At 39.9% G+C, this 24,038-nt stretch overlaps 1 protein-coding gene across 2 annotated transcripts in view; it reads right to left on the bottom strand.

The window, feature by feature from the left end:
- Positions 1–24,038, bottom strand: part of Lasp (LIM and SH3 domain protein Lasp) — a 323,083-nt gene that overhangs the window by 291,021 nt on the left and 8,024 nt on the right. For both annotated transcript variants that reach the window (XM_067147288.2, XM_067147289.2), the window contains exon 2: positions 3,474–3,568. In XM_067147288.2, the coding sequence (XP_067003389.1) occupies positions 3,474–3,568 (95 nt within the window). The remainder of the gene's footprint in view (positions 1–3,473; positions 3,569–24,038) is intronic.

Raw genomic sequence — 24,038 nt, 5'->3', positions numbered from 1 at the left:
AATAGTAAAAGGAAACTACGTTCCGTTCACGTTCCGTGACGCCTTTTTGTAGTTGTACTAGAACTAGGTAAGAGATGCGGCACAATGTCACTAACACGTAGTGTGTCTTGTTGCTTTATAATCTTCATGTATCTGAATAATAAAGTAGGCAATAATTATATATCAATCGAAACAAGCAATTGTCAGTTCATAATTTGCTCTTCACGAGTAAAGTCGTGTACAGAATGGTAAAACACCGATATCCAAATGATATGAAGAAAACAAACTGTTGGATGGAAAGGTGTTGTAAAGGCTGCACAAAAAGCTATTCGAGGGGAATACAATATGCGTGTAGCTATTACTACGGCACTTCGCGCAACAAGATCGAGAATTTCTCCAAAGTGCAGAGCAATGTTTTGTAAACGTGCACGAATTATTCCTGTACCTAAACGATGAGGATTCCTTCCTGCGCTGTTTGCTGGACTAGCAGCTTTATGGTCTTTGCTGGTTGGTGCTGAGCCAGAAGTTGCTATTGCACATAAGTCTGCCAAGCCCACTGAAACGCGTGCACCAACTGACCCTATGAGTGACATTTTCACACTGTTCATAGCAGGGACTGGCTGCATAAGGAATGGCATTACTAGTGTCACTCATACCTCAGACACTTTCATATTGTCAAAGCCAAGTATAAGATTGAGACGGGTCAGTGAAAGTAACAATTTTATTCTTTTTTTTTTTTTTGTAACAATTTTATTCTTTTTTTTTTTGCTAGGGGCTTTTTACGTCGCGCCGACACAGATAGGTCTTATGGCGACGATGGGATAGGAAAGGCCTAGGAGTTGGAAGGAAGCGGCCGTGGCCTTAATTAAGGTACAGCCCCAGCATTTGCCTGGTGTGAAAATGGGAAACCACGGAAAACCATTTTCAGGGCTGCCGATAGTGGGATTCGAACCTACTATCTCCCGGATGCAAGCTCACAGCCGCGCGCCTCTACGCGCACGGCCAACTCGCCCGGTACAATTTTATTCTAGCCCATACCAGAAGACATAGTGCACTGTAAACACTACATCTTGCCAGCAAAAACCCATACTAGGACAGAAGTCCAGCAAACACTTCCCATTCCTATTACTTTCCATATCTTCCCCACAGTTACCAATCACTCTCTCGTATCCTTCAGTTCTATATCCAACACTCGCATTGAACTTTAGAAATAGAAAAAAAGAGGAACAAATGGCAGGATTTTAGCTTTCTCTCTTATACTGAGAGCAAGAATCATCACTATTAAACACAGACTTATTCCGCATCTTAAGAATCTGCCTCAATAAAATTGAGGGAGACAAGTCTGAGACAACAGCACTTACGAGAAAACCAGTCATGAGATGAGTGCAGGAAATAAATAAAAGGTCTTGATTACAGTTACCCGAGAAATATTTTACTCTATTACAACAATTACAAATTACTTTTTTCAGCAAGTAATCTGTAAAATTACAATTACTTTACAGAATATTAGTCTTCAGAAAATCACAGATTTTTCGCAAGGGGCTGGAGTAATACAAAACTTTGCAAGGAAAAACATATTACTTTATTTTATGTCTTTCTTAAAAAGATACATTAAGTGGCTACGATCATTAAACAATACTAAATATACCTTAGAACTACCGAAATGATTTTTCCCCATCTTTTTTTTTTTTTTTTTTTTTTTTTTTGGCTATTTGCTTTACGTCGCACTGACACAGATAGGTCTTATGGCGACGATGGGATAGGAAGGCCTAGGAGTTGGAAGGAAGCGGCCGTGGCCTTAATTATGGTACAGCCCCGGCATTTGCCCGGTGTGAAAATAGGAAACCACGGAAAACCATCTTCAAGACTGCCGACAGTGGGACTCGAACCCACTATCTCCCGATTACTGGATACTGGCCGCACTTAAGCGACTGCAGCTATCGAGCTCGGTCCCATCATTTTTAATTTAGTTAATGACGGGTAGCATTTCAAATAATTTGCCATTTACTTTGCCAATAAATTAATTGGTTCTTAAAATTCTCATTACTCATCTCATCATCGACGTCTTGGAGAGACATATTTGCATTTACTGAATAAGATGACCTACAGGTGCACTTGAATACCAGAGTTTAATTTTAAGAATACCGGGCGAGTTGGCCGTGCGGTTAGGAGCCCGCAGCTGTGAGCTCGCATCCGGGAGATAGTGGGTTCGAATCCCACTGACGGCAGCCCTGAAGATGGTTTTCTGTGATTTCCCATTTTCACACCAGGCAAATGCTGGGGCGGTACCTTAAGGCCACGGCAGCTTCCTTCCCATTCCTAGGCCTTTCCCGGCCCATCGTCGCCATAAGACCTATCCGTGTTGGTGCGACGTAAAGCAAAATAGCAAAAATAAAAAATATTAAGAATATCGTTGGAAAAAGTACGATGTCTTTGAAAGTACATACTGGGAAAGGTAAGAAAGTACTGCTTCCAGAACTGTAAAAGTTACCTTCATCATCTATGTTTTCTGTTTCTGCTTCCGTGCAATGTACATAAATTACTAAAATGTAACAATTGTAATTTCATGTCAAGAAGTAAATTACAAGTAAAAATTACATTTTGTAAAAGGTAATTATTTCAAGTAAAAATAAAATGTAATCATTACAAATAATTTGATTACTTTTACTCAACTACTTTCCAACTCTGGAAAAAACACCAGTGGGACTGGTGAATGCCATTTGTTCCCTTCGTTTTTAATTATAAAGTTGCAACCATACAAGAAGCAGTGGAATTCATGATGGCATAAATTGTGGTGTGGTTTGATTGGACCTGTTGCTCATCGGCTGTTCACTGGTACTCCTTGTGTCTCAAGAGGAAATCCAACCCATCACAAACAAAAACAGCATGACTGGAGAAGAGTTTGTTGGAAATGACAGGAATGATCGTCACTAAATTAACGTTATTAAAAACTTCACTACTGATTAACATTCAGGTGACTAGACAAATCAACAAATGTTCATAATACCTCCTATTTTACACAGGATCTGAACCTCAGGAACATGACATTTCATTTAAACAATCCCACATGCATTAACCAGGATTGAAACCATCCTTTTTAAGTATATCTTTTACAACTGCACATCAACATTTTAAAAAAGCAGAAAAATATAAAACTCTCAATACAATAACTCTGATCTTGAAGAACATTGAACACATTGCATATGCAAGTTACAAAGCCCCTTTGATTCAGCTGTGCATACCTATTCACTTAGCCCCCGTTGAAACTAGCTCTGAGGTTTTGTTATTCGAACTGTCTGAGACCACAAGGTCTATTAAGAGTCAATCTACATGATACATCTTAGATATTTCTACAAGCAACAATCTATTTGCTTCAAATATCAAAGTTCAGACAAGAGATTATGCTTGAGAAAACAGTATGAGCCACATTTATGAAATTATAAATGAAGAGCACTAACTTAATTGTTAACAAATCACAAGGAAGTGGTACTTACGCTTCACAGTATGGTTGTTTGTTAAAACCTTTGTAGTTACGCATGTTGAGGGTCATGTTGCAAACTTGGCATTTGAAGCATAACTTGTGCCATGTCTGAAACAAGGGAAATGTACTTGCAAACAATAGAATTGCAATCTCCAAGCAAGCTTCTTCACTAAAAGGGTTAGAATTCTTCCCTGCTTATCCTGTAGGCCTACTTTAGAAAACAAAAAATGCCAATAGCATAATATAGGAAATTTGAAGTCTTGAGGAAAGAATGACCACTTTAAGTATTGACATTTTCAGGGTTTCTCATCTGCCTCAAACATCTAACAAGGAAACCCTTCCGTCTGCTAATCTCCGATCTGATTGAGATTTGGTACGGTGACTTCAGTAGGAATGTTTTATTCAGCTACTCCTGTCTATGCGGTACTTAAATGAGCAAACTCCTGACACCCCAAAACAGGTGCTAAATATACGACTGAACATCTAATTTTGATATGAACAAATAAAATATTCCTACTGAAGTTGTCATACCAAATCTCAATCAGATCGGAGATTAGCAGATGGAAGGGTTTTCCTTGTAAGCTGCAAAATCAAGCCATACACAGCAAAACAAATAAATACAAAGAAGTAATTGAGAATTATGTACAAGTTGTTTGCTGTGGGACTATTGTGTAAGGATGTCAGAAAGCTTATTTTAGTTTGTCATAGGAGACCTAAACTCAACTGATGCTGTTAATACTATGGGTGATGTTACCACAAAGACGCACACACAAAATGCTGTCAATTGTGTACGTTATTTTATTTACAAACTATATACACATTATACACAAGCTACACATCAATAAACCACCATTTTGAACATTTGACTGCTACAAAGAAAAAGAATACTCCATTAGCATGTCAAGAGAATCCCAACATGAGTTCACAACTTTCATTAGCAACTCTCTCAACTCCCAAGACTGCCTCTTTATATACATTGCCTGGCTAGGCTTCTAGATGAATGACATGTTTTCTCATAACTTTGAGTCTCCAATAATTATTATTGAAAACGCGCACATGCCGTGCACAATACCATTACATTACTTTTCTTTGCTATAAGCTACGATGGATTCCTCTCTATCCCTGCATTTTACAATATGGTATCTATCACAGAATTCGCAGCACAACTCACGCACACATTAGTCATTTGGTTCGTGAAATAATTTGTTGCAGCACACCTTGTGGTGGAAACCATGGATTGCCAATCTCGTCGTCACATGTTGCATATCATGATTAGCTTCCATCCAGATCCTGTCTTGCACAGCAGATGTTGCATAGAAGTCCTCCGGTATGTTGTTTTTCTTACTCATGCAGATCTTGTATAAGCTGTTTGAAGCCGGTACTAGCTGGAAGTATGAGCTCGCATCTTAGATCCTCTATTAAGAAGGTCTCCCTGGTTAGCTCACACACTAGCTTTGATCTTGCATTCTGCGGGATTCCTAAAATTCTATTCAGGTATCTAGCCTTTACTCGCTCCAATTCATCCAGCTGCTTGTACGTGAGGTACTCTCCCACTAATTCTAAGCCATACATCACAACAGGTAGTATCTTTAACCTAAACAGGTCCATAGCTGTGCTAATCGATAGTCGTGTGATGTTTCCGATTTCATTCATAGCCCTAGTGGCCGCCACTGCTCTAGACCTTATATGTAAACTGAAACCCTTTCCTGTTGTTTGAATTGTGATACCTAGATATTTAAAATTGTTAGCCCTCTTGAGTAGTATGCCATTGCATTTGATGTTCTCTGCTTCAGTGAGTCTTCCTCCTTTCCTAAACACTATCAATTCCATCTTCTCTTTGTTTATCTGGATGTAGTTTCTCTCCGCCCATTCACGTAGTGTGTTTAGCGATACTTGCAGTTTATCTATATCTGTCACTGCGATGGCCATGTCATCAGCGTATACGTATGTGCTTGTTCCTGCCATTCCTTTGGTGACATCGTTCGTGAGAACGTTAAACAGGATAGGGCTGAGTGGATCGCCTTGGAGGACACCGTCTGTGACAGTCAGATATGCCTATTCCATCATCTATCTGTATGTAGTTTTCTGCCAGTATATTAGATATCAGGGTCGTCGTGCTCGTTCTTCCAATGAGTTCCTCCAGATTATCTATTAATACCTTTCTGTTGATCATATCGAAGGCTTTTGAGTAGTCAACAAAAACCAAAGTTTTCCTTTTGGTCTTTCTATCGTCTATTTTATTTGTTCCAACAGGTTTTTTCCTGCCAGAGTCGTGGACCTTCCCCTCCTAAAACCAAACTGTTCCTCTGGAAGAAGGGGTTCTAGCTTCTCTGCCAGCCTTTTGGCGAGGATTCCTGTTAGGAGTTTCAGTAATGTAGATCCGAACGCTATTCCTCTATACGCGTCTGGGTTCCCTGTGTCTCCTTTTCCCTTGTATAATAGGTTGATTGTTGACTTTCCATTCGTCTGGTATACTAAACATTTATTTAGAAGGGAGATCCATATCGGTAGGTATTCTTGTGCTGTCTGCTTTAAATGTTCACCTCTTATTCCATCTACTCCTGTTACTCTGTTATTCCTCATTTTCTGTATCGCTTTCGCAATTTCATCCGTGGTGAAGATCTCATCAGCTTGTGTAGTCATAGGTGTCTTAATCATGGGTCTTGTTTCTTTTGAGCAAATTACTATTCTTATAGGGTCTATCCATGTTTCCATAGGTATGTTGGGCTGTATTTTCTGCCCTTTTGGCCTCAGAGCTCAGTAGGGGTCTTCTTCTGCCTACTCTATTTTCTTATGTTCTTCTTCCAGGTGTTGTTTTTCTTCTTTTTTTATTAGGTCCTTGTATTTCTTTTGTTCTCGTTGGTATTCTTCGGTGGTTGTCCTTGCCATTTGTCTTCTAGTTTCATGTAGTGTTTTCAGTGTCAATTTTCTTTGTTCATAACATTCTCTGTCGAACCATGGCCTCCGCCTTCCTATTTGTATCTTGTGTGGTGGCCCCACTTATTATAGTTGATTTCAGCCATGTAGCAGCCTCATCAATATTTCCTGCTCTTATTGCTCTTTCAACCTTGCCTTTTTGATGCATTTTCCCTTTAATATTTTCCATGTCCAGGATCTTGCCAAATGTTATATTTCGTCTTTCTTCTAATTTGCTACTTCTACCATTTTCTATATTTAATTGCACTGGAATGTGTTTATGGATGACTGCTGCTTCTCTTTTCACTGTGGTGGCAAGGTGTTTTGATCTAAAGTCCTTCGTGATTATTAGGTCTATTGTGCTAGCTCCGTTATGCCCTATGTATGTCCAGTCCTCCTGTCTGTTGTATATTGTAAAGCTTTCATTTGTTAAATATTCCATTACTTCTTTGCATTTTCTATCTTGCCTATTTATTGCGCAATTCAGATCTCCCGCAATGATTATCTTGTCCATACTTCTACGAAACTATCTTTACATCGGTCTGTTTTCAGACCAACTTTGCTTTACGGGAGTGAAAGCTGGGTGGACTCAGGATATCTTATTCATAAGTTAGAAGTAACAGACATGAAAGTAGCAAGAATGATTGCTGGTACAAACAGGTGGGAACAATGGCAGGAGGGCACTCGGAATGAAGAAATAAAGGCTAATTTAGGAATGAACTCGATGGATGAAGCTATACGCATAAACCGGCTTCGGTGGTGGGGTCATGTGAGGCGAATGGAGGAGGATAGGTTACCTAGGAGAATAATGGAATCTGCTATGGAGGGTAAGAAAAGTAGAGGTAGACCAAGACGACGATGGTTAGACTCGGTTTCTAACGATTTAAAGATAAGAGGTATAGAACTAAATGAGGCCACAACACTAGTTGCAAATCGAGGATTGTGGCGACGTTTAGTAAATTCACAGAGGCTTGCAGACTGAACGCTGAAAGGCATAACAGTCTATAATGATAATGTATGTATGTATGTACTTCTACTGTGATCCAAGGCCATCCCTAGTTTATCTATTAGGGCCTACGTCTGTCACGGTGTGATCTGGATTAAAGTACGCTGCTACTAACTCCAATTCTTGTCCTGACAACCAGCATGTTTTCTTCTCTTAATAGTAGTTTGAAGGGGGCCAGTTGTGGTTTGATGATGCATAGCACACCGCCCGCTGGTCTTCCTCTTCTCATACACTGTAGGCCTATCGCATAGGCATGAAAATTGTAAAATTCTGGGATGTTCAGTTCTGTCCTCTTTTACCATTGTCTCTGTGAGTACTCCAATGTCATAATCAGCCACGATATTTCTCGGGAGCAGGCTCAAGACTCCCCTCACGCCCTCTACATTCCATGTTATTATATTAGTCCCTGGTTGCCGGGCATCTGAACTTCCAGGGTAGTCGAAAGGGCCGACATATTACATCTTCTGGCCAGAAGTTTCCATCGTAGACTGTTTCTAGGTCTTGCACTGGAATGCCTATTTTGAAGGCTCTGCTTCCTATTTTGTCATTCACCAGGTTGCAGTATATTTTCAGTTTTACTCCATTTTCCTTCAAGTATTCACGATAGCTTCCTCCATTGTATCTTTGTCCAGTTTTCCCACGTATAACCAGACGTATCGTTCTGCTGCCTTTATTTTACTTTCCCCTTGTCTCATTCCCATTTTCCTTCCGTTCACTTTTCCTGTCTTGTTTTCCCGTTGCCTGTTCCCGCCTCTCACCGCTGTTGTCCACTCCGTATCCTGGTTCTCTAGTTTAGTATTATCATTTACTGGTGTTCTAGGTTGCCTTGCTGCTCGCTTCCACTCTTCCTCTTCTATTATATTTATTTCGGCGTCGTTGGGTCATTCTTGCTGGCCCCTGCACTCTTGTCTTGTTACCATTGTCTGTTATGCCATGTGTTTGAGCTGGTCCCTGTCTTTGTGTCACCATTATTTTCATTTCCTCTTTTATCCTCATCTTTATATTATATGTCAGGTTATCAACCATGTATTTTATCTGTTGGTTCATCTTTTCTATTATTATTCCTTCTATATCTTCTTCCGTTCGTGTTTGGCGTTGTGTGTTTCTAGCCAGGTCAGGTGACTGACCATTACGTGTCACCACTTCGTCATCATTTCCCTTAGTCAGTCTTTGTTTATCACTACTAGTTGCCTGCTGATCTCTTTGTATCTTGGAGATGTCGTTGTTGCTGTAGCCAAGAGATGTCGCTAGTTGTTTCGCTGTGAAACAATTGCTGCCAGTTGGCAGAGACCGTTCCATTGCCAGCTTGCTACTTGGAGGTTCATAGGTGAGGCCGGGAGATGTCGCTAGTTGTCGCGCTATGAAACTATAATTTCTCTCCTGATCTGCGTTTGTTACATTCATAACCTCTTCGACATTTATTTCTTGAACATAATTCTTATCTTCAAAGGCATGTTTAGTTGTTTGAAAGTATTCACGAATGATCTTCACCGCTTCCTGCAGCTGTTCCTTCGTTTCCTTTTTCATGTATCTTCCTGCGTCCGCTATGTCTTCCACGCTTTTCAGAGCACTTTTAAACCGTCGTTCAGCTTTGTCCGCCATCTTGTGAGAAAGAAGAATCCATTTACAATGAATGGAATTTTCTCTAACCCTCTAGCGCCAAAGATACGTTGTTCTGGACTATTACCGTGTATTGCACAACATTGAATTGTATTCATACTTCATAGTTACAGGTAATAATAAATTATATACTATTAAATATGTGTTCTTACATTGAATAATGAATATTTAACCATGTGAGGGTCGGTATACATATTAATCAGCACGGTTTTATGCCAGGTAGATCAACTACGATTATGAGTATGCCGTTTTGAATAATGAAGGACAAGTCGACGTAATAAACACCGATTTTTCCAAAGCCCTCGACAAATTAGATCATGACATTTTAATGAGAAAATTGTCATGTTTTGGTACGACTGCTTGCATCTTATCTAGTGCACGGAAACAATATGTTTGCTATCATCAACACGAGTCTTACGCATACAATGTTACTTCTGGTGTACTAAAAGGGTCTAACCATGGTCCTTTATTCTTTATTTTATATATTAATGATTCGCCAACTAGAATTAGGTTTTCTCAGTGTTTATTATATGCTGATGATGTCAAACTTTATAAAGAGCAAAAGAAATGTTATGTTGAAATTACAATATGATTTGGATTACTTATACACCAGGAGTATTCAAAACTGTTTGCAAATTAATATAGATAAATGCTGTTTCTTTCAAATTTCAAATAATAAAAATACATTGAATTATAAATATAAAATTAATTGTACCGGTTGGTACACCTATATGCCGCACATTTGAATGTTCCGCCTTAAAGTACTCCTCTACTGGAGAAACTCTGAACTTTAAAAACCGAATCAACTCAACTGTTTCTCAGAAGATGTCACTGTGTGTATTTTGATTTGTTTTTCATTGATCAAAAAGTCTGGACATTCTCTCACAGATGTCTCTACCACAAACTATGATCATGCACCCTGGTGCGAAGTGAAGGAACTTTTCTTGAAGAAATTTTGTATTCAGAAGTTTTGGTCTTTACTAAATTTTGTCCTTTCATCTATGGGTTGGCAATATTAACTTTTCTTTCTGCCAGTTTTGAACTTAGCCAATCCCGAATTTCTTTAATTAATTTTGGACCAATAATGTCCTTCTCCAATTTTAATGTGTAAATTTTGGGCAACCAATAAACGCATGTAGGTGTGTCTTAATTATTCATGAAAGGTATCGAATCTTCCACGAGGGGATAAAAGCTGCTGATTTTCTGGTCTCTCGGCCACTCGTACAACATCTAGCTTAGTGTATGGAAGTATAGCAGGGGGCGGGTTGCGCCTCTTCCTTCGAGCAGCAGCTATTCAGCAAAGGTAATGGCCTTTTAACATCTTTATTTCTTTCTTGCTCAGCAGTTTAACCGCCGGGGAAGGTACAAAACCTTTTCAAAGTATCCCACCTGTTTAAAAATGTAACTTAGTGCTGGCTTATGTAAACATTTTCTTATTACTTTAACTGTAAATCGGGGATAGAGTGCATTACCCTCTCGAGCTCCCCTTCAATTTGAATTTGAGGTGACTACATTTTCATAACCAATTTTCTTCTCTTCATTAATGTGTTAAATTATTTTTCTTAAACGAGTCACCTCCCTAGTGTGGGAATAGCCCCTGTGTATCGGCCTAGCGCCACTTTGGTTTTAACAGGCTTGCATGTAGGAGTGCAAATACTCGCCTCCATTCAGCTTTGTATTTTGGGCCAGTAACTTACCCCGTTTTTGTTTTCCTTCCTGCGAAGGCCCAGTGGATTGGGTACGAGATACCCCTGTTCCATTATAAGTTGTGCCTTGATGGCAGTTCAGTGTAATAATCTGTTATTGCCTTTAATTGGCTTGGAAGATTGAGAGCGGTCAGCTCTTTCTGGTATTTTGAAAGGTGCATCTAGGAGGCTTGATATTACTAGGCGGGAGCAAGTGCTCCATGTAATTAAGGGTTTTCTGCCCTTTGGTATTTTGTGGTTGTGAGCTGAGAGCTCAGAGATCGTAAAAGGTGGGGCTTGAAGCCCAGATCATTAATTTGTCTCTAAATCCTTGCTTTTCTGGTCTTGTACCTGACTGACTTGTTAAGTTTTTAAATTCTATGTAAACATTTGTTAAATCTTGTTGTCTATTGAAAATATAACCTTTATTTAAATTTTAAATTCATCTTTCGGACTTGTAGTTAGACCCATTCCAGCCCGCACCTTCTTTCACCTCTGCTGATCCACCAAAACACGGTAACATTAATAATGAACTCAAAGTTGTTCACTCTGTTAATGGCTTAGGAGTGATTGTTACAAGAAATTTATCTTTCAAGGAGCATATTAATACAATGGTTAATGATTCCTGCAAGAAATTAGGTTTTATAATAAGAAATTCAAGAGATTTCACTAACACGTATGCACTCACCTTACTGTTCAATAGCATTGTCCGATCAAAACTTGAGTATTCATGTATAATTTGGTCTCCATGTTATAAATCTTATCGAAATCACGTTTTAAGAGTGCAGAAACGCTTTAAAATTAAGATATTCCCTTTTAGAAATTATGTTTCATATGGATTTTTGTTGAATGAACTTAAATACCTATCGCTAGCTAGTAGGCGTGTAATAGCTCAACAAATTTATCTCTATAAGATTGTCAATGCATTAATTAACGATAATAGTTTGCTTCACGAGTTATGCTTTAATGTTAGAAAAGGAAATTTAAGATTTCGGCAATTATTTATAACTTTATTACATGTGATAAATATTATTCTTGATCCGTATTGATGATATTTGATTGGAATAATAACAATAAGTTAATTTATTGATTTCACCACCTAATCAATACAATAAGTCTTATCTTAGTTGATTTACCTTGACATGTTAACTAAAATGGTACATGTTTTGCCTTGAATTTAGGCATCATCAGCCATTATCTTAACCTTAAAATAGAATCAGGCACCTGTAAATCAAGGCGAAACATGTACAATTTTAGTTAACTTGCCAAGGTAAATCAACTAAGACAAGACTTATTGTATTGATTAGGTGGTGAAAACAATAAATTAACTTATTGTTATTATTCCAATTGTTTATAACTCCAGTCTCCAAAACTGTATTTTAAGAACTCTCCATCTACATATATAGAGTAACAGTTTTGTCTGTACATTGCTCAGAATTTGAAAAGAATGGTATTTCTGTATCGAACATGTCCACAGTAAAAAGGAAATGCACCTTTTACTTTTCCGTAGTTTGTCTGTCCCACGCATCGCTAGAAAACAGCTAAAGAGTATTTAATGAAAATCGGTATGCAAAGTCAGGGAATAAGTCGCTACAATATAAGCTATAAAAATTTTTATTCACACTGATAGAAATGGTAGTTTAGGGGAAGGCCTAAAATTTAAAATATTTATGTTATTAGTGGTCCTATCTTAATAAAAATTGGTATGCAAAGTCAGGGAATAACTCGCTATAATCTAGGATATAGATAATTTTATACATGCTGAATGAAATGGTAGTTTAGGGGAAGGTCTAAAATTTAATTCCCAAATATTTATATTACTAGTGGTCGTATCCATAAATACTACATAACCAAAGTTATATAGAATTAAGTTTCCGACCATTTATGTCATATTTGTACTGTACAGGTTATAACAAGAGATATTCATGAATGTGTATTTTTGTTGTTAAGTCCAAATCGACGCCGAGCCACGAGAAAATGGGTTAAATAATATAATGAAAATCGGTAGATAGTCGGCAAATGAGGAACTACTGTACAGTCTAAGCTATACATACATAACATACATTATCATTACAGACTTGTGCCTTTCAGCGTCCAGTCTGCAGCCTCTGTGAATTTACCAGACGTCGCCACAATCCCCTATTTGCAACTAATGCTGTGGCCTCATTTAATTCTATATCTCTGATCTTTAAATAGTTAGAAACTGAGTCTAACCATCGTCGTATTTGTCTACCTCTACCTCTCTTGCCCTCCATAACAGAGCCCATTATTCTCCTAGGTAACCTATCCTCCTCCATTTGCCTCACATGATCCCACCACCGAAACCGGTTTATGCATACAGCTTCATCCATCGAGTTCATTCCTAAATTAGCCTTTATCTCCTCATTCCGAGTACCCTCCTGTTTGTACCAGCAATCATTCTCGCTACTTTCATGTCTTACTTCCAACTTATGAATAAGATATCCTGAGTCCACCCAGCTTTCGCTCCCTAGAGCAAAGTTGGTCCAAAAACAGACCGAAGTAAAAATAGTTTCATCTGGGAGCTGACTTCCTTCTTACAGAATACTGCTGATCGCTACTGCAAGCTCACTGCATTAGCTTTACTACACCTTGATTCAATCTCACTTACTATATTACCATCCTGGGAGAACACACAACCTAAATACTTGAAATTACCTACCTGCTCCAGCTTTGTATCACCAATCTGACATTCAATTCCATTGAATTTCTTACCCACTGACATCAATTTAGTCTTTGAAAAGCTAATTTTCATACCATACTCATTGCACCAAGATATTGGACTGCAGGCTTTTGGGACAATCTGCCATTAAGACCGTCGTCAGCATATGCCAGACTGCTTACTACATTTCCACCTAACTGAATCCCTCCTTGCCACTTTATACCTTTCAGCAGATGATCCATGTAAACTACAAACAGCAAAGGTGAAAGATTGCAGCCTTGTCTAACCCCTGTAAGTACCCTGATCCAAGAACTCATTCTACCATCAATTCTCACAGAAACCCAATTGTCAACATAAATGTCTTTGATTGATTTTAATAATCTACCTTTAATTCCATAGTCCCCCAGTATGGCAAACATCTTTTCCCTCGGTACGCTGTCATATGCCTTCTCTAGATTTACGAAACATAAAAGCAACTGCCTATTCATCTCGTAGAATTTTTCAATTACCTGGCGCATAATGAAAATCTGATCCTGACAGCCCATGTGTGGTCTGAAACCACCCAACCTCCTCAACGACTGATCGCACCCTCCCTTCCAAGATGCCAGTGAATACTTTGCCTGGTACACTAATCAATGAGATACCTCGATAGTTGTTAAAATCCTTCTTGTTTTCTTTTTTTTTTTTTGCTAGTTGCTCTTACGTTGCACCAAAACAGATAGGTCTTATGGCGACGATGGGACAGGAAAGGGCTAGGAGTGGGAAGGAAGCAGCCGTGGCCTTAATTAAGGTACAGCCCCAGCATTGCCCTGGTGTGAAAAACCACGGAAAACCATTTTTAGGGCTGCCGACAGCGGGATTCGAACCTATTTCCCGAACACTGGATACTGGGCGCACTTAAGCGACTGCAGCTACCGAGCTCGGTAATCCTTCCTGTTCCCTTGCTTATAGATGGGTGCAATTAAGGCTTTTGCCCAATCTAAATGTACCTTACCAACATTCCATGCTAATCTTATTATTCTATGAGGCCATTTCATCCCTGCCTTCCCACTATACTTCACCATTTCAGTTCTAATTTCATCTATTCCTGCTGCTTTATGACAATGGAGTTTATGTACCATCCTTTCCACTTCCTCAAGCGTAATTTCACCAACATCATTTTCCTCCTCCCCATTAGCTTGGCTGTTCGCAACACCACCAGAAAGATTTCCTTTTACATCGAGAAGATGTTCATAATATTCCCTCCACCTCTCCAGTGATACCCCAGGATCTATTATGAGTTCATCTGAATTACTCAAAAAACGGTTCATTTCCTTTTTCCCTCCCTTCCTAAGACTCTTTATTACCGCCCAGAAAGGTTTCTCTGCTGCTTGACCTAGCCTTTCCAGGTTATTACTAAAATCTTCTCAAGACTTCTTTTCGGATTCAACAACTATTTGTTTCACTCCGTTTCTTTCACCTACATACAATTCCCTGTCTGCCTTGACCCTTGTTTGAAGCCATTTCTGATATGCCTTCTTTTTACGTTTACAAGCTGCTCTCACTTCATCATTCCACAAAGATGTTTGCCTTTTTCCATCTTTACACACAGTTGTTCCTAGGCATTCCCTTGCTGTTTCTACTACAGCATCCCTGTATGCCACCCATTCTTTTTCTATATTTTGAACCTGCTTACTGTCTACTGTTCGAAACTTCTCACTAATCATATCCATGTACTTCTAATTTCCTCATCCTAGAGATTTTCTACCCTTATAGATTTGCAGACAGGTTTCACTTTCTCTATCCTAGGCCTAGAGATACATAGTTCACTACAGATCAGATAGTGGTCTGTATCATGGAAAAATCCCCACAAAACTTGTACATCCTTAACAGATTTTCTGAATTCGAAGTCGGTTTAGATATAGTCTATTATGGATCTGGTACCCCTAGCCTCCCATGTGTAGTGGTGAATAGCTTTATGCTTGAAGAATGTATTTGTAACTGCTAAACCCATACTAGCACAGAAGTCCAGCAAACACTTCCCATTCCTATTAGCGTCCATATCTTCCCCATATTTACCAATCACCGTTTTGTATCCATCAGTTCTATTTCCAACTCTCGCATTGAAATCGCCCATTAGCAGTGTCCCATCCTTGTTGTTGACCCTGACCACGATGTCACTCAATGCTTCATAAAACTTGTCACCTTCATCCTCAACTGCACCCTCACATGGTGAATACACAGAGACAATTCTCGTCCTAATTCCTCGAACTGCCAAATCTATCCACCCCATTCGCTCATTTACGTGCCTAACAGAAATTATGTGGCGTGCAATGATATTCCTGAAAGAGCCCTACCCCATACTCTGCCCTTCCCTTTCTAACACCCGTGAAGTACACTTTACAATCTCTTCCTCGTTATCTCCCCATACCCGAATATCACTTACTCCTAGCACATCCAGATGCATCCTGTCTGCTAACTCAGCCCGTTCTTCTTTCTAAGCTATAAACAATTTTATCCACCTTGGATGAAATTGTAGTTGAGGGGAAGACACCTAGAATGTAATTTTTAAATACCTATTTTTTTGGTCCTTTCAAAAAGTACTACATAAAAAAAGTTACAGAGTATACAATTTCCGATCATTTATGTTTTATTCAGTTTTACCATACCGACTATGAGTGGTATTTCAGAGTGGGAAGAAAACTAAATGTGAAGGCCTACAATATCGAAAGCGTGTAACATTGATCAACAATAACATTACATTGACCATTGTTTGTTGTGATGTTATTCATCTCTTATGCTGCCTCTCAACTCTGATAGATGGGACTACTGCTGCGTACTGAGTATAATAGCCTGACTGAATATTGGCGGGATATTGCCGGGGAGTTAGAAAACTTTCTTCTTCAGCATGCCATTCCTCTGGTTCATACATGTTCTGATACAGCTGGTACGTAACACACTGGTTCTTCATAGTATTCCAGTTATTCGATCCCTACTCTGACGCGCTATTTTGAATGAGCAGTGTGCATACTTAAGGCAGAGACTGACTGAGTAGTAGTACTAGTATGGCCTGGTCTAGAACAACAATTTAGGCCTATTCCAAATTATAGCACCACAATTCACTAAACTCAAAATTCAACCCTGAAAAGAGCCGTTTCTAAAGAAAAGCTTCGTCCTCTTCACTTTTATCAAATTCTACATTCATTTTATTCCAAATTATCAGTGAAGAGGGGGTTACTCCTCTGGCTTGGAGGAAAAATCTTGCTCACAACGTGTACACTAGAATACAGTATACAACGTAGAATTCCGTAGCGAAGCACGGGTACATCAGCTAGTTTATCAATATGTGTGAAACATAGAATAAATTAATAAGTATCATATAAATATTGACTTTGCTTATGAATATGACACACATGTAAATATATTATAAGAATTTTACTCGAAGCGATTTGTTTATATGTATAATATTTACATGATTGGTTACATTTATTTTTGTTTGATGTATTAACAGGCTTCTGTATATGAGATATTGTTTCATCCATTCCATACAAAGCATTATCATCTCATTTAAAAACCATTTTCATATTTTCTTCTTTTTGGTATTTCTGTGCTATTTGTGTCAAATAATTTTGTAAAAGCCACCTATAATTGGAGTGTGTCTCTGTTGGTGGCACATTTATTAAATAAATAAATTCATATTAATATACATACAGCAGATGTTCCATCACATAACCTCACAAATAAAACGATCATGATTTATACCAAATAAAGTCCGGACACAATTACATTAATAATAATAATAATAATAATAATCAACATCGAGCTTGATATTACCATTATTTACCCACGGGTTAGAGAATTGTTTCCAAGTTATACTAGTCCATTATACTTGCATCAATACCCTCCCTATAACATGAAACAACTTCAACAGTCTTATCACACTCGTCGACTTCGCCTTGGTTGTATATTATACCTTCTCTCTTCCTCGACATCACTGGATGTGTTCACCTCCTCTTGAGCGGATTATGCCGCATCAGGGGCCGGTGTCGCCTCTCTTCCAGTCTTTTCCTCTGTGGTAGTCAATGCATTCTCCTCCTCATGACCATATTGTGCTTTGTCATTTGTAGCCTCTACTCCAGGTGAACCCGTGGCAGTACCAGGCTTAGGTACTCTGTAAGCGCAGCGGTTGGGTGACTCGCCGCAACTCCAATGTGTGGACGTTGACAGGAGGGTGGTCTTTAGTAAATAGACCCCATGGCCCAACTGCCTATCTACCTCGACGGGACCAACCCACTTCGGTGCAAAACCTGCGTGAAACCCTCAAATCTTATTACTGACTGCGGGGGTTCTCATTCAGTCATCATTTGCTGCACTTCCTTGCTGTGAACTGACTCCCATTGTTTGACAGAATGCATCATGGATAACAGTAGCGGCTAAATACCTCATCTTGTAGAAGACCGGTGATGCATCCCGTCTTGGCTTCTGGTATCAGAAAGGCCTCAGTTCATCTGATTACTAGCAGTCCTGTTTTACCCCTTGGTGTTCTAGGGTAAGGACCCATCACGTCCAGGGCTATGACCTCCCAAAGGCATTGCAGCCGTCTTCCTCGCTGACTGGAATCTGCCTTCCTGTTGCTCGCCTTTCACATAGTTAAGGATGTCTTTCCACAGGTTGACTCGGAAGAATCATTGTCGGATAGACTGATATGTCTCTTCACCGCCTGGATGTCCGGCTTCAGTGCTGTCATGGAACTTCGAGGATGTTCGTCGTGTGCTGTTTAGGGATCACCACTACTGCAGACGTGTCGGAGAGGCGAGGTCTGTACATCAAGAGTCCTCAGTCAACCCAGAAGTCCTTGTAGCACATCTTGAATTCCCTCAGGACGAGTCGACTATCTGTGTTCTGTCCCCTTATCCACTGCGTCATGGACCTACAAGGCTTGTCTTGTTCTTGCCATTGCTTGATTACTCCCAGATCAAGTTACTTCTTGATGATCATAAGGACAGGTTCATTGCGTTCGCTCTGGTGATTTTGTGGAAACTCAGTCTCGACAATGGTGCTCCTAACTTCAGGTTATATCGCTGGGTGCTGAGATAAACTGCCTGCCCCTATGTTCGTCGGTCCTAGGACGTGACACACATCAAAGTCAAATTCTGTGATTAACAGAGCCCATCGCATCAGTTTAGATTTTGAGACAGATTTTAATCATTTGAGAGTTGCGTTATCGGTGTACAGCTTGAACTCTCTTCTCTCCAAGTAGCCTCTGAATTTGCCCATCGCACGGCAAAGGCTTCCTTCTCGGCAGTGTAGTACTGTTGTTCTGTGGAAGATAGCTGTCTGCTGGCATACTCGACGTCCTGTCCACTGTCACTTCTCTCCTGGAATAACACTGCTCATAAGCCAGAGTCGCTAGCACCCATCTGCAGGCACATCTTCCGTTGAGGATCAGGATGAGCTAGACCGGGAGCGTTGTATATTGCAGCCTTAATTCCTTGGAATGCTGCCTCTTCCTTGCTGGTACATCGGAACAGGCGGTTGTTATGGAACAGACGAGTGAGTAGTATTGCCTTCTCTTCAAAGTGTGGCACGAAGTGGCTATACCATCCACACAAGCCAAGGAACTGACATACTTGTGTCGCTTGGTCTGCAAGTGTTCAGCTTCCTCGAAAGCTCGATTCTTCTCCGGTTGCCTTTCTAAATCTTCAGATGATAGGACATGGACAAGATATTCTACGCGGGACTGGGTGAAGTGGCACTTCTCCAGTTGGCAGGTCAGTCCATGAATTTTCAGTTGTTCCAGCACTTTCTTCAGGTACACAATAGTTCTTCAAAATTCTTGCTGTGGATTAAGATAGTCATTGAGATACACTCAGCAGAAATCTCCAGCATATTTTGACAATATCTTATCCATCAGTCGCATGAAGGTTGAAGGAGCATTCTTCAGTCCAAAAGGCATTACAGTAAACTGGTACAATCCTCTCAGTCATGAAGGTCAGTGGACTAGAACTTTCCTTGACCTCCACTTGCCAGTATCCGGAGTTGAGATCCAATGTGCTGAAAATCCTAGACCCACTTGTTTCAGTGAGTCTTTCAGGTCAGGCATGGGGTAGGCGTCACTAAGGGTCTTCTCGTTCAACTTGCAGAAGTCCACACAGTCTATACCCTCCATTCTTTTCGGTAGGACGATAGGCAAAGCCCAACAGAATGTAGAGGTTTCGATGAGACCGTGCCCTTCCATCTCTTGAATCTTCTGAATGACGAAGTTGCGCTTATCCAGGTTGATTGTATATGGGAGTTGCTTGATGGGTGAGGAAGTGTTGCATTTAATGGGGTGCGTTACAGTGGTAGTCCGGCCTATTTTATTGGTGATATCTTCTGGAAAGCCCTTTAAGGCGTACCTCAGCTCGTCTTCTTCACTTGGTTGAAGATGCGTTAACTGTATATCTCCCAGGTCTTCGTTGACTTCCACATCCTTCCGAGTCCGGAGATTTCCTTCCAGGCGACCCTCAGACGCCTGTCTTTTCCCAAAAAGTCTTCATAAGCTGCACAGTCTAGGATCACCTTGTATTCTACCAGAATGTCATGACATAACATGGTCAGGTATTAGGTTCTGAATCACTGTAACGTTAATTACAATAGGCAGGTCCATGCATTTAACGGTTAGGTTAGTCTGTCCTTGGATGGAATAGGTTACCCCATCTGCTGCTCCCACTACCCTTCAGAGATGGCCAGATTTCATAGGCGGTAATAGTCTGGCAACAGTTCCATTTACAAACGAATGGCTTGCTTAGCTGTCGAGTATGGCTGAAAAATTCTCGTTACCTATCCTCAAGATGATAGCTGGACGAGGTTGGCCCGTTCTGCTCATAATCTGACCAATCCCTCTCCTACTTGACCAGGCTTCTTGTCTGTCGGGCCTTGAGACGCATTCCTGTTCCCGGTCACCCCCCCCCCCCCCCCTCAATCCAGAATGGGCCGGACCTAGTTTTCTGACGCGAAGGTTGGGCATTTGTTCTTTAAGTGTCCCGTTCCTGAATGAGCTGGTCTCTTCCGTGGCTTTGCTCTTTTGTTCGTCCAACTGGACGATGATTCCACGCAGATCATCAAAGGATCTTGGTTGCAATACCTTCACGAGGGGTCTAATCTTATCGTGGAGTACCTCTATGATGTCTGGTAAGATCACTTCCTCGCTTCCTTCCGGGTGCAGCCTCTTGAAGAGTCGGTATTTCTGAAGGATGAATGCGCTAGCTCTCATGCCAATGGGTTATGCATCGGTCAGTAGCTTCCTTTTCACAAAACTCTTCACCCCTTTGGAATTAAACCTAGCAAGGAATTTCCTTTTGAAATCCGTCCAGTTTAAGCCCTTCAAGTTATTCCACCAAGTAGTGGCTTGCCCCTTTAACCACGGTGTGATGAGTTGAACGAAGATTTCCTCTGGTCGATTAGTCCTTCCTAATAGACAGACTGATCCCTCGACGAAGCTATCTGGGTTCTCTTCCAGTCGCCTGTGGAGTTCTCGAAGGCTCTCTATAATCACCTTCGGGTATAGGTGTCCTGTATTGTTGGTTAGGTATGAGGTGGTTGGAGGCGTGGCGATAGGCCCTGTTCGAGTTAATTTATCTTCTACCGCATGAAGGATGCTTTCTCTCATATTCTGCACATCTCACTTGATGGATGATAGCCTATTATTGCTATTTTTGTGATACAGAAAATTAAATCGGTGACAAATAGGAAACAGTCATCGCAACTTTTTTTCTACCAAGAACTATTAGCCTAATTACTTCAGTTTTGTAGAAAAGATTCCTTTTAACTTTTAAAAATTATTTTAGGGTATGTTGTACTTACTTATGCCTTGTATTGTGCTAGAACTTTCATTAGAGTAATATGTAGGAAAATAATATAATTTGTGAATAACCCACCCCTTATTTCAGCATTTCGGAAACTGGACACCCTCTCGGTCCACGTTACATCGATTTTGTAGGACTCTACTGTACTAGCACAATTGACATCTCAATTCTATTTTATATTTGAGGAATAGATAGTGACAAATAGCTTCAACATCCTCAGATTCATGGCCCTGGACTTTTCTATTAGCCACAGATTTAACTTTCTGTATCTCTAAAAAATAGCAATACTATCATCTCCAAAACACCTTACTTTTGAGTGATGCCAGTCACAAGTCTAATATCTTTTCCAAAATAAGCAATTTTATGCTGAAACAATCGTGGCTAACCCCATATAACACAGAAATCAAGTACTCTTAAAGACTGGTACCTGCAGAATTCAGGTAAAAACCTTTGACATCTCCAACAGATTTACATGAAAAATTGAAGAGCAGAAAAAAAAAAAAAAATCACACTTGTATGTAATAAAAATCCCCTACCGCACAGAAGCCGAAAAAAAAAAATTCCCAAAGATAACTTAAATTTCACACGCGTCAACTGTAATAATGTAATCAGAATTCTTAACTTGACTGATTCGCAGTTAACCACTACAACCTAATAGAATTAATTGGAGAGCAAAACAAGACAAGAATTGCATAACAGGATTATTCACCACACAAGGCTCACACAGGAACATTGGCAACAAAAAGGAAATTTGGTGGGACAAGCAGCAGGAAACAGGACTCTACCAATCAGTAATGACCATGAACCACTCAGACTTAAGTTAGCTGCAGAAAATAAGTAGGGAAATAAATGGAACAAAACCACAAATGGTATAGTGACAAGATAATTCTTACCCAGATTGAAGGAGAGTATGTTGAACAAACCATTGAAAATCAAAATCCACAGCCTGTTTCCAGTCATTCAACCGGGTCAGGAACGGAATGAATTAAAGCCCCATCTAGCAGTGAGGAGAGGAATTGTGCCGGCTGCCGAAGCCTGTCACACTCCTCCAGGGCAATGATTAATGAATGAGAGATGAAATGATAGGAGTGTGCTCTGGAATGAAATATGACAGGGAAAACCGAAGTACCCGGAGAAAAACCTGTCCCGCCTCTTTGTCCAGCACAAATCTCTCATGGATTGACCAGAATTTGAACCACGGAACCCAGCGGTGAGAGGCCGGCGTGCTGCCGCCTGAGCCACGGAGGCTCTTTGAATATACCATTAAACTGAAAAGTAACCACAAATTTAAGAGGACACAGAAAACTAAGCTCATATCTCTACAGTTTCAATATTTTTAAAAACCGAGCTCGATAGCTTCAGTCGTTTAAGTGCGGCCAGTATCCAGTAATCGGGAGATAGTGGGTTCGAGCCCCACTGTCGGCAGCCCTGAAGATGGTTTTCCGTGATTTCCCATTTTCACACCAGGCAAATGCCGGGGCTGTACCTTAATTAAGGCCACGGCCGCTTCCTTCCAATTCCTAGGCCTTTCCTATCCCATGGTCGCCATAAGACATACCTGTGTCGGTGCGATGTAAAGCAAATAGCAAAAAAATAATTTGAAAAAGCCCCTTTATGCACATGTAGTAATGATAGACACATCCTGGTTACGGTACACAAGCCGATCATCGCCAGTTCAACTGTAGGCGCCGTCAAATACTATTGGATGTACTGTATACATCAGAGTGCAAGGAAGGAGTAGAGGTGCAAAAATACTGGGTTTTTGTACTAGGCTATTACCTGACATACCGGTAATTTGACTGCACTCCATTACTTTTGTTTTAGATTTATTTATTTATTTATTTTCACCATTAACTTCTCAAAAGACTGTCCATACCATTTAGCAATTTCTCCACATCATCTGCATACTCCTAAAATAATATCAGAAGCAAATCTCAGAGTTTTGATTTCCTCTCCTTGGTCCAAATTCCTCTTTGATTTCCTTTAATGCCTGTTCTGCTGACTGATTTTTGAACAGATTGCAGATAATTCTTCTTTTTCGGTATCTGATCCAGATTACCTTCAGAATCTCAAATAGCTTGGTCCAATCAACATTATTGAATGCCTTTTCTAGATCTATGAATGTCATTCATGTGGGCTGCTTGTTAACTCGATCCTCCAAGATCTGATGACAAGGCAGGATTGCTTCACGTGTTTCTACATTTCCTCTGCAGCCAAACTGATCTCACAACTCAGCCTCAACTAGTCTTTGCATTCATCTGTAAATAATAAGTGTTAACATTTTCAAAGTGTGAGATATTAGACTAATGATGTGGTTGGTAGTTTTCACACTCCAGCACCCACTTTCTTTGGAATAGGTATAACAATGGCTAAAATTGGATGGCACTTCTCCTGTATCATACATCTTGCACACTAAATAAAATAAACTTACCATGCTGGTTTCTCCTAAGACTGTCAGCAATTCTGATCTCATAATTGGGTCTCTCATTCATGAACATCCTCTTATTTTTCCAGAAGCTTACCTACTTCTTTCCTTTGATAGAATCTATATATATATATAAAATAACAGTTTTGTCTGTACATTGCTCAGTATTTGAAAGAATGGTATTTCTGTATCGATCATGTCCTCAGTAACCAGGAAATGCACTTTTTACTTTTCCTTAATTTCTGTCTGTATGTGTGTACACGCATCACTAGAAAACGGCCAAAGAGAATTTAATGAAAATCGGTATGCAAAGTCGGGAAATAAGTTGCTACAATCTAGGCCATAAATAATTTTATTCACGCTGATAGAAATGGTAGTTTAGGGAAAGGCCTAAAATTTAATTTTCAAATATATATGTTT

This window comes from Anabrus simplex, chromosome 5 (genome assembly GCF_040414725.1).
Source record: "Anabrus simplex isolate iqAnaSimp1 chromosome 5, ASM4041472v1, whole genome shotgun sequence".
NCBI classification, from domain to species: domain Eukaryota; kingdom Metazoa; phylum Arthropoda; class Insecta; order Orthoptera; family Tettigoniidae; genus Anabrus; species Anabrus simplex.
Note: the sequence above shows the minus strand (reverse complement) of the source record. Positions and strands in the feature narration are given on the sequence as shown.